At 36.2% G+C, this 11,856-nt stretch overlaps 1 protein-coding gene across 1 annotated transcript; it reads left to right on the forward strand.

Moving 5' to 3' along the window:
* The first annotated feature begins 1,304 nt into the window (after positions 1 to 1,304).
* LOC117291694 (V-type proton ATPase subunit E-like) lies at positions 1,305 to 7,515 on the forward strand. Its single transcript, XM_033773541.1, has 7 exons — positions 1,305 to 1,440; positions 2,196 to 2,261; positions 3,422 to 3,531; positions 3,978 to 4,203; positions 5,020 to 5,114; positions 5,293 to 5,380; positions 5,613 to 7,515. The coding sequence occupies exons 1-7, from the start codon at positions 1,408 to 1,410 to the stop codon at positions 5,673 to 5,675; spliced, it is 681 nt and encodes a 226-aa protein (XP_033629432.1). The 5' UTR covers positions 1,305 to 1,407; the 3' UTR covers positions 5,676 to 7,515.
* Positions 7,516 to 11,856: the final 4,341 nt, after the last annotated feature.

An 11,856-nucleotide genomic window follows, 5' to 3' on the forward strand; every position in this document is an offset into this window, starting at 1 on the left:
GTCGACAGAACTCGTTCACAATTTTTTACAAGCTATATATAATTGCATGTCATGAATGACATGGGAAATGTTCGGCTGTTTTAATTAAATACGTGAATATTCATGCTGCATGTTATGTATAGGTTCAGTGCATGTACGCTCGCTTTTACGCGCACATACATGTACTTGTCCGCCGGACGGTTTTTGCATAACCCCGGACACCATTGCATATGCAAAAGTGTTCGGAGCGGACAATACTGCATGATGGACACAATTGCATCTGACATCGGCTATGGCCAGATTTTCCAAGGTGAATCCCCATTGCTAATAATGTTGTATCATGAACATTAAACACACACTAGATATTAGCAGTGGTTTGTTGTCTTTTGATTATAAAACAAGTGTTGTTGTTTTGGGTTTTTGTTGCTTAGATTTATTTATTTATTTATTCATTTATTCATTTTTGGGGTTGGAGTTGGGGGGGGGGGGGATGTTTTGTCTTGCAAACAATGTGCAGAAAACTGTTTACCGTTTTTTTTAAATCCCAAAGTATTATACCTGAATGTCCAACTTCCCAAAATCAATGACCTCTAAATGACACTCAATGTAGAATTTGAATAAAGATTCTTAAAATTTAAACTGAGAAGATGACCGAGTTGCTTATCGCACCTCCACGTGGTAGAGCTTTGAATGTTCTTGAGTGGTCATGTGACTTAGCTTTATGGAAATTAATAACGTAAACATTATGAAGGAATGTGTACAAAATCAGTTGAAGCCACAAACTTGGCACTTTAAGCTTAACAGAATCATTGTTTTAAAGGAAAAATGTAACCACTTTGAAGATGCGAGGGATTTAATGTCCCTATAGGTCAAATGAGCCACGCCCCTTTTTCTAAGTTTCCGTCGTCTGGACTAGAATCAGGACACAAATTGTTTAAAAGTACCTCAATGATCGGTCTTAATTTTATTTTTGTGACCCTCGTGTGAGAGTTTATTGCGCATGATAGTCATATATCAAATTAAGTTTGTTTAGAAATGACTTTATTACCGGGCAAAATTAATGAGTCACCTGCTGAAAGTGGTATCACATGACTGTAGCCTACTAACCTCGTTTTCAATTGGACGATGGTAATTCTAACTCGACCCCGTTATCTCATTAGTGTTAGAGTGAAAAACAAATCGCTGTTGTGTGGATGGGGATGTGTTTATGCTCAACACTGAGAACGTGTGTGCTTCGTTTTAGTACGATCCCTTGACGTCTCAATATATATCTACATCTATAAAGGTAAAGGGTGTCTGTCTTTTCCTAATTTATCTACTTTTCTTGCACATTTACTAAAATTTTTGTGTTGGGGCTGTAATTCCTGCGATAATTTGTCTTCATTATTTGCTGTTTGTAGGGTCTCTGGACTCAAGTTTTCCTTCAAAATGTCACAAAATGATGCCGAGGTGCAGAAGCAGGTAAATATTGATTTAGTTAGTCTTTAAAGTACATATTTATTAAATTGTATGGCCCTAGCTTTTTGGGGACATGGAAAATAAAAATGTTCTGACGTATCCACTGCTTATTTTCTCTGTCTTCTTTCGGAAAATTGCCGTATTCTGCCACCACTTTTTCATTCGTTTTAAACATGAATTTGGGCTTTCTTGCGTTAGTATCCAATTTACTCAAATGAGATATTCCTTTTGTTAAAACCGAGTGGAAACGTGTTGGCAGAAATCCACGGTACGGAAATCTTTCCAAATATTAATAATAAAATGGGGAAAATTCTGCATCTTTCAAAAATATTCAATGATTGCTACTGAGCTGAGTGAGCTGGGATTGGTTTGTGTATTTTAAATGCAGAACAAAACAAAACACTGCCACAAACAATGTTATTTTTCTACCATATTAACACCCTGTCCTGTTTGTAAGCAAATTTTTAGTGGCTTTGTGTATTTTTTAAACCAAATGTTTTCATTTTTCCATTTCCATTTTTAATTCAATGTAGGCTTCATTCATGATCATGTATCTAGTATAAATTTTGATAGTAAGTTGCAATAATTGTAACCCTCTGTCCTCCCAACGGATAATCGTAACCCTCCATCCTCCCGATAGATTAGTCGTAAGCCTTCATCCTCCCGACACGACGATGGAGGGTTACAATATTGGCTGTGGTACATAGATTGATCCGTAGATTTATTACATTTGTTCAATAATTTTGCCATGTTTACAGATCCAGCATATGATGGCCTTCATTGACCAGGAGGCCAGAGAAAAGGCTGATGAAATTGATGCAAAGGTAAACCAAAATAACATAATGTTTGTTCTTAAAGTGGGTGGGGTGTTTAAACATTATTTATGTGTTTGTCATCGATTCAAAATTGTTTAATTTTTTGTGCTGGACTCAAAACTCGTCTAAGCCTCTAAACCTGAAATTACGCACAGGAGACGAAGGCAATGACCCTTGTTGCCCCTTGTTTTGGCCTTGGTGGCCCTTCAAAAGTTTCTCATATATACTCATCTTAAGATTTTTCAATGCAAGTGCCTTTTGCAAAAACTAAAATGGCCCTGCTTTCTCAAATGTGACATTCTAAGGCTGTCTTTTCAGAGAATTCTTTCTTAGAAAGCCTTGTCTGAGATATCACTTTGCTTTGTTATTGAATTCATTTCAAATTGTTTGTTTTCTTTATACATTTAACTATGTGTTCCTTAATTTATTTTCATTGGTATTAACTGTATTATTCAATATTTATTTTCTCTGTGCATACATGTATGTGGGTATTTGTGTGATTTTTTGTGTTTATATGCTGCCTATTTGTTTGGTCTGTTCACTGAACAGGTCAGCTACTGCCATGGTGTCTAATTTTTGCCTTTTGATTTCTTTGTAATTTACTTGTCACAGGCTGGTCCATGTATAGTATTGTTTTCTCTCTATTTATTAGTGCTGTGTCTTCCATTCTTAACTATTTCACAAATAACTGTGACTAGGGCAGGATTAAACCACTGTAGTTCTCAATTTAATGTTGTACCACGTTCTTACAAAATGTACTTCTGTCACTATAAACAACATTGCATGCCTCAGCCTACTTTATTTGCACATAACCTTTGACATATTTGCAAATAGACTGGCTGTTTTGTAAACAACAATCAGACTCCTTTACACTGCTTACATTTGAGTTTTAAGCTTGTCTAGGTTTACATTTATTTTCCTTATTTTAAGATTGTTTGGTACTTAATTAATTAATTAATTATTGTTTATTATACATGTATTTGTAAATATTATGTATACTTTGTAACTATGTACTTTAATGTTAATTTTTTTGTGGTTTCCTCTTATATTATACAGTGCCTAGGAGCATTTTTACCAATAGATTTGGCACTAGATAAATGTACAATATTAATAATATTAGTATTGTTGTTGTTAGAGGTTAATATTTCATGACTATTTCTATATTTCAGGCAGAAGAAGAATTCCAGATTGAGAAAGGGAGGCTGGTTCAGCAGCAGCGACTTAAAATAATGGAATACTATGAGCGAAAGGAAAAGAATTTAGAACTGCAAAAAAAAATGTAAGTGAAACTAATCGGTGATGCAACACTTTACACTTATGCTTAAGTCACATATTTTCCTGGACTAAATTGTTAACAAAGCATGATGCCATGGCCCATTTTATAGAGTTCTTGCTTAGCTGAATTAAGCAGGATACCAATTACAAATGGCACATGTGACATGGTGTTGCGGCCGATAACCTTATTCTGTAAAGCATAGTTTTTGTTGTACTTATCATATTTTTGTTCTTAAACCCTGCATATGAACCTGTTAAGCAGAAAACTCATGCCAAGCAAATTCTTAGCAAATTCTTGCTAAGTAAGATATTAGTTGGGTACTATTCACAGCTATGGTAAATATATATGGTAACAAATTTTCGCTAAGTGAGAGTTTTCTGTGCATAGCAAGCTCTTGTGTTTACATGTGTCATATTTCTTTATCTTTTTCTTTCTTTATTCTCTCATAGCCAACAATCCAACATGTTAAATCAAGCACGTCTTAAAGTACTGAAGTGTCGAGAGGATCACATCCTTGCCTTGCTGGAGGAGGCAAGAATACGTCTTGGAGAGGTGATCCAAGATCGTAGCAAATACGCCAAGATCTTGTTTGGGCTTCTGAGCCAAGGGTTATACCAACTCATGGAGAAGAAAATTACTGTACGCTGCAAAGAGAATGACCAACAACTAGTTAAGGTACTTTTGATGTGGATGAGAAATTGCAGACTTATATAGATTTAGACCTTTTCGTGTCTGCCTATTTGATATACATGTGTTTAAGGTTCTTGTGTTTCTGATCAGCAGAGTGTGGGTTTGAGTCCTGGTCGTGACACTGGGGTCCTTAAGTAAGACACTTGAAACCATTATTGCTGTGTCCTTTGGATGGGACATAAAGCCATTGGTCCCGTGTGTTGTGTAATGCAAGTGTGAGAACCCAGTGCTCTTGTCGGAAAGAGAAGGGGTTCGCCTTGGCGTTTGGGTCTGATCGACAGCATATTGTGCCACATTGGTTTGTAAACCATTACATGGAACTATAAAGTAAAAGGTCTCATACTTTAAAGCCATTGGACCCTTTCGGTAAACAGTATTGTCCAAGTCCCACACTTCGTGTATCACAACTTATATATAAAATAACAATCCTGTGGAAATTTAGGCTCAATCGGACATCGGAGTCGGGAGAAAATAACGGGAAAACCCACTCCTGTTTTCGCGCGTTTCGCCGTGTCATGACATGTGTTTATAACAAATCCGTAATTCTCGTTAACGAGAATTTATATTGTTTTACCGTTTTCTCAAAAAGTAAAGCATTTCATGGACTAATATTTCAAGAGAAGTCTTTCACCATTACCTTCTGTAAACCCTGTAAATTATTTGTAAATCTGTGAACTTTTTTTTTTTTTTCTGTACCGAAAGGGTCCAATGGCTTTAAAACCTTGCTCCACATAACCCAGTATTATTATTATTATTATCATCGTTAATTCTTAATCTTACTTCCTCTTTATGTGTTCGCAGGAACAAGTACAAGCAGCCGTGGCCGATTACAAAAAAGCAACAAAGAAAGAATGCGAGGTCACCCTAGATAAAGATAACTTCTTGGGAGAAGACATGTGAGTCACAGAATCTTTAGAGTCAAATATCATGAGGCAATTCACAGGCAGCAAGGTCCTAGCTTTCACATAATTTTTAACAATGTCTCTTGTGCTCCCAAAGTGTTCCTTCCGAATGTAGTGATATTGATTGCCTCCTACAATCCTAGTCGTAACTTGTTGTTTGTTTCTTCCCCAGTACTGGCGGTATAGAGATGTATGCCTTCAATAGGAAAATCAAAGTCACCAATACACTGGAGAGTCGCTTAGATTTAATGAGTCGTCAGGTATGTAAACCCAAATTCTATGCTTAGATATTTAGAACTATGGTCAACATAAAAGGTACAAAGTTTTCATAAACAGAGAGCTTAAAAAAAACAGAACATGGAAAGATTGGTATATTTTCAGGGACCTCTTTGCAGAATCATTGAGAGTTGACAGCTCTGGGCGGGGAAGCTTAACATGTATGGATTTTTTTTGCTTGGTCTAAAATTATTCTTTAACTTTTTTTTCCATTAGATGCTGCCAGAGATCAGGAGAATAATGTTTGGCGTCAACCCGAACAGAAAGTTCGAAGACTAAAAAGGAGGCAAGCAACTCTACACAAAAAAAGGTTCTTAGCCACATAAAAGTCTTCTACTGTGTATATACTTCACCAACACGTATAAATAGAAGACCTTATTCCATATGAAGAAGAATATATTTAATATTGTAAATGTAGGAGTCGTCTGTGTTTGTTGGAAGTATTACGAAAAAGTTGATTGGAACAAATCTTTAGACTTCATTTTTATTTTCAATTTTCATCTTTGACTTTTCACTATTTGAATTTTCATTTTCTCTTTTCCCATTTTGTCTCGAATCAAGCGCTCTAGTTAGGGAAATTGTTCATGTGTTTCACAAGTGTTTTCACATATGTTTTCACTTCACATGTGTTTTCACTTGCAGTTTCACATGATGAATGGAGATGTTTATTTAAGGTGAATTTAGAGATCCTTTTTGTTTGCTTCAGTACTATTTACTCAACATATTTCTTCTTTGGATTTTTTTTTTGTTGGCTACTTGTTAAGGTGCTGTATTAACATTTTCTCTGTCTGTACTCTTCATATAGAGAAGTAGTCAAAATGATAAGTGGCGGGGGGGGGGGGGATGAATTTGGTTGTTGAAACAGGCTTTAAGATGGATGTTATAAAATTACAGTATTTTTAAATTTTAAACTTAAATATAAAAGAGCAATATTATTATGTATAAAAAACTCAAACTCAACTGTTTGAGTACCTCTTGAATTCCATTGAGACTGAGTGTTGTCTCATTTGATAGTTCCTCATTGACAGCATTTCAACTGGGAGTATGCCAACATTAGAGCTACATAGTTCAGTTGGTAGAGCACCGGTGCATTAATCCAGAGGTCACACTCGGGTTCAAGTCCTGCCATAGTAGATTTGTCTTTGTTCGACCCAAAATTATTTTAAAGCTCACCAGGCCAGTTTCCATTGTGGTTTATGACTAAATATTTAAACTTAACACTTGGATGGAATTTGTGAATAGTTGATCAAGCCTGTGGAATAGTGTCATGCTCCAGTTAAATAGTTTCCTTGGTTGTGTTAACAAGGTGTCGGCCATTAATGATAAATGTTTTTCAATAATTTAGAGACCCTTGATGTGAATAACTGACTGTCTTGATGTTGAGTGTTCCATAGGGCCATGCTCTACATGTAGACACATGTTTTCTATCCCTGTTGGCAACTAGCCAACCGTCAATTCTATGTGTTCTCATTAGTTGCATTATTCGTGTCACATATTAAGAATTATTTATTTTGGCTGCCCTTAGTTTGCCAACCACTGATTGTGATAGTGATGTAACAATATGTACATGTTGATGCAACTGTAATGGACTACTTTGCAAATTCAACACTATATTTGAGTTTTTGTAATCGTTGTGGCTACCTGTTTTTGCTTTGCATTTACGGATTCCCATAGTTTGTCAACCTTGGTTGCAAAAGCTCTGGCTGTGACGTGGCAATAGACTATACAGTGCCCTCTATTGGCCATTGTATTTTATCATCACCACAATAAGTCTTGGTTGTGCTATTTTGGGAGTCGGTGTCCCCCTGTTACTGTACTTGAATTGTAGTGAAATTCAAACGAAGTCTCATAACAAAAGGGACAATAGGTCTATGGTTGCTATCACAAAGGAAAACTAGTTGAACAAAGGAAGGTCCGTTATTGGAGGCCATTACACACTTATGGGTGTAGTGCGCTTTTAGGCAATGCATTTATGTTAACACGCTCACCATATTAAAAAAATTAATTTGACTCCAAGAATGACGAACTTTGGTCAGTCAATAGCTTTGTGCGATGTCTCTGCAAAGTGTCAATAGACAGTATGCAAGAAATAAAAAAACTGTTTATGTAACCCAAAAAATACATTTGATATAGGATGAGTTTTATTTGTTGTTTGTTGTTTTTGTGAAGATTCATCATGGCCGATTGAATAAGAACCTTGGACTCGAGCTCTTGTGTTTCTGATCAGCAGAGTGTGGGTTCAAATCCTGGTCGTGACACTTGTGTCCTTTACAAGACACTTAACCATTATTGCTGCATCCTTTGGATATCACGTAAAGCCATAGGTCCCCTTGTGTTATGTAACGCACGTAAAAGAACCCAGTGCACTTATCGAAAAGAGAAGGGGTTCGCCCCTGTATTCCTGGTTTTATTGGCTGCATATGTATTCAACATGAAGCTCCACAAACCTTTTTTGAAAACACTGAGCGCTTTGGGACGCCCATCGGACTTGTGAGTGATGAAGCGCTATAAAAGAACTGCGTATTATGATCAAATTAACCATGCATCTCAGTGTTTGGTGATTCACTCACTTTGTTTTAACTTTGAATTTTTTGCTAAATTAATTTGAAAATATTTCAACCTCTTGAAATTTAGACTCGTTGGAAACAAAGACATATTATGTTTCATATGGTTTATTTACATCATCTTTTTTCAGTACAATATATCATTCTGTTTAATCATATTATACATATATGACTTATAGTACATTTTGCTTTTCCTTTTAACTGCAAACGTTACATTACTACAATGCAAATTATAAATAATCACATTCTTATAATTCTTTTCGCCATTAGTCAATTGTGTGTACGACATTGGGAGAACCTTTTTCATTATTAAACCTAGAGCTTTGGTGTTTTATGAATTTTGAGGGGGTGAAGGTGTTCTATTTAGTTCATTTTTCCCCAGTTTTTTTAGCACCTGGTTTCATCTAAGTGTTCACAGGTTTTAACTTAATGCATCCTCGTCCAACCGAAGCCGTAAATTAGGCCTCGTACGAGGTTGAAACCTCGAACAACCATGCTTCGACCCCACGGTATCAAGAACTGTTATGTACCGTGCAGTATGGTATCTGTGCAGTTCGTGATTTTAGAGCAGGCCGGTGCTTGCGTAAGGAGCCTTGCACAAGGCTACCTATTGGTTGATGGTTCGGTTGGTTGGGGGGGGGGGGGTGTCGCAATATTTGAGTGATGGGAACTAGGTCTTGCACCATGACTAACTGACACTATGACAATAGTATCTACTTGTATCTAATTATTAGTACCACAAATTTATAATGATCTGAAAACCACTATCTGCTTATCACCTGTCAAGATAAATAGTATTGCTCACGAATAGTATATAAACCTCAAACAAAACTGTAGGAACACGCACAGGCCATATTTTATGCAGAGGGCAGCACCGAAGTAGCTATAGGGCACCCTCACGAAGAGAAGGTTGCTCTTGACCCATCCTATGCTACCGAAACTCAGGATAAATACGAGAAGAGTGCCTATTGTATTATCACACACTTTTTATAAGTGAAACTTAAAAATTATAAAACAATGGTTTACAACACCTTTTCAAGAGTGCTTTATCTTTAAAACATGAATCCTGTCCACCAGAAAACATACACTTTTAAACAAGAACTTTGTACTTGGAACTAAACATTTTTGAGTTATATATTTTGTCTGTACAGATATTAACAAATTATACAGGTTTTTATTATTAATATTTTCCAATCTTTGGCAATTATTTAACTTCTGTCAAACCTCAACTTACATTTTCCTTTCAGAATTATTCAACAACAGAATCAACTATGTCACAATAGATCACCTAAGTGCCATCATATTAAAGTAACAACAATTTTTATTTTATTTATACCAGTGAGAACAGAGTTGATTGGCATTACACTCTCCCAGAGTGAAATCAGGCATCATGACCTGAACAGTGCCCACTGTCGTATCTCTGCTTACCATGGAATTCTGCGCTTACAACGCCCTGTAAAGCACACATTTTTACAGGCTGTAAGTGCAGAGTTCTGCAGTAAGCAGAACTGCAGTAACCATCATGAAGTGAACAGGGGCCCACTGTCATTTTTTTCCTGCTTAACACAGTAAGCGCAGAGTTTCGTAGTAAGCAGTGCCATTAAATTGGGCATAACAAGTGTTTTCTGATGCTAAAACGCATTCATTTGTAAATACTCTACATGTAGTACTGGCAGTGACAATTCACCCAACTTTTATGTTAAATATGAAATACCCACTTCACAATACTGAATATGGAGTAGGATTTTAGCTGGCTGTACAGTTATACAAGCTTATTTGCATAGGGAGATAAAACAATACTGTTCTATCGACTACATGGATATGACCTTTATCAAGCTACTACCATCATCTTTGGTCTTGTTCCACTTGTGGCAATTGCAATGAAGAATAACAATTCTCACTGCGCCAGAAAAGGGGGTCAGACTATTCTGTCCTCCAAGCCTCACTTTGGGCTCAAATGATTGTACAGGGTTTACAAGAGATGGTTGTAGCGTGATGAAGGTCTAAAAATAGATAGGAATTTCAACTTGAATGTTAGCAGTACTTTATTTTGATGCGACACATTTGTTACATCTGTTCTAAGTTCACACACAAGTTTGCCTGCTGAATATCGGTGGAATATATATCACAGATGACAGAAATAGCTCTGACAATATATTATAGAGACATGCATTCCACTTTCACAATTTTTTTTTTACCCAGTTAAAAAGGGGCTCTAAGGTCAAATTAAGGTCTAATTCCATGCCATTTTGATTTTATACCATCAAAAGATTTACCAACCTTGCATACGAAAATGTACAGACCTTTGTATTTGAAATGTGACGTCATTCGATATCAGCACCAGATGCGTCTGCACATTCCAAAGAAGAATTTGTGGGTCACACAAAAAGGTCAAATTCCATGCGTTTTTGACTGAATATCATCAAAATTCAGGAATGAACTTTTTAAAATGTACACTGCCATACCCATTTTTGAAACATGTCGTCATTGGGTGTTTTAGGATGTTGACAACATTCGCACTTAAAGGGTATACAAAACAATGGCATTTTTGCATGGTTTTTACCTAGGTATAGGGACTAGCAATTTGTTCAAACAGACTCTATAACTGAAAATGAGTGTGTCAGAAAACTGAGCTTTGACCTTTGAACCCCTGATGAAGTGAATTTTGTACAGTATTTAACTCCATTAGTGTTCCTTCTATGAATGATTCTGTGAATTGACATCAATAATGACAAAATACCTGTTTTCAACCCAACATATTTAAGTAACTTAAATTACGTGACCCAGCTTTGGAGTTTTAGAAGAACCAAAAAATATTGATGCACACACCTGTGATTTCTGAAATAAACTATTTTTGTCCTGAATACTTTAATCATCCAACAAACTCTAAACTTCTTGAACACATTTTGCAGATGGAAAACACACAAAGACTTTGGTAGAAACTTAAGACGCAATTTTTAAGGTGTGTTTAACATCAAACAGTCACAAAGCCACACCGTGTTTTTGTACGTTACTACGTGTTTTTGTACGTTACTAAACTGTAGTTAGCACCAGTGTTGATATATAATACATAATAGTAGCACCTCGTTCATACAGACTATAGAGACTCCAGAGAGCCCACCTTGTTTGACTAGAAACCAGTTTACTGTCCTGGAACCAATTTCATAGAACTGCTTAATCAGAAAAGATTGCTTAACAATTTTCTGCTAAGCAAATATGAGGATACCAGTCACAGATGGTACACGAAATGTTGCTTAAGCAGCTCTATGAAATTTGGCCCTGTTTAAACCCATAGCTAAGCCTGATCATCCGACATTACACTTTGAGGCTTGTGAATAACACCAGACTACATTTTGAGGCTTGTGAATAACGCCAGATAACAGCCGTTAAGAAACTGGTAGTATTTTCTGCTTAAACTGGGCCCTAGATGTTTACACCCAAAACTTGTTATTTATTTCAAGTTTTGTGCCATGTAAAGCTTTGAATCTTACTTTGAATAGGTAAGATTCTTGACTGTTTTATTTTCTCGAGCACATGTTGACTGGTCCTTATTGCTAGTATTATGTCAGTACAAGCATGTGATCTACACGCAAGCACTGCATCTATAAGTCAAGCACATGTCAAACTAAAGCGTATATCTATTGCTGTATACAACTTACTTTTGCTCGGTATTAGCAAAAACCCTCTCAACACTCTCAAAAGCAGTACTGTTCGCAGCATGTACACGTACTGTTACTAATGTAGCACTAGTAGCACTACAAGGTCCATTTTTTTGTAAACATATCTGCATAAATTAAGATAAATACTAATACAAACGTACAGCACTTTATTTTTACGTCAACAAGATATTGCTCATTTGATTTTTTTCATAGACGGCATGAATACTTCCAAAACAG

The sequence above is a fragment of the Asterias rubens genome, chromosome 6 (genome assembly GCF_902459465.1).
Source record: "Asterias rubens chromosome 6, eAstRub1.3, whole genome shotgun sequence".
NCBI lineage: Eukaryota > Metazoa > Echinodermata > Asteroidea > Forcipulatida > Asteriidae > Asterias > Asterias rubens.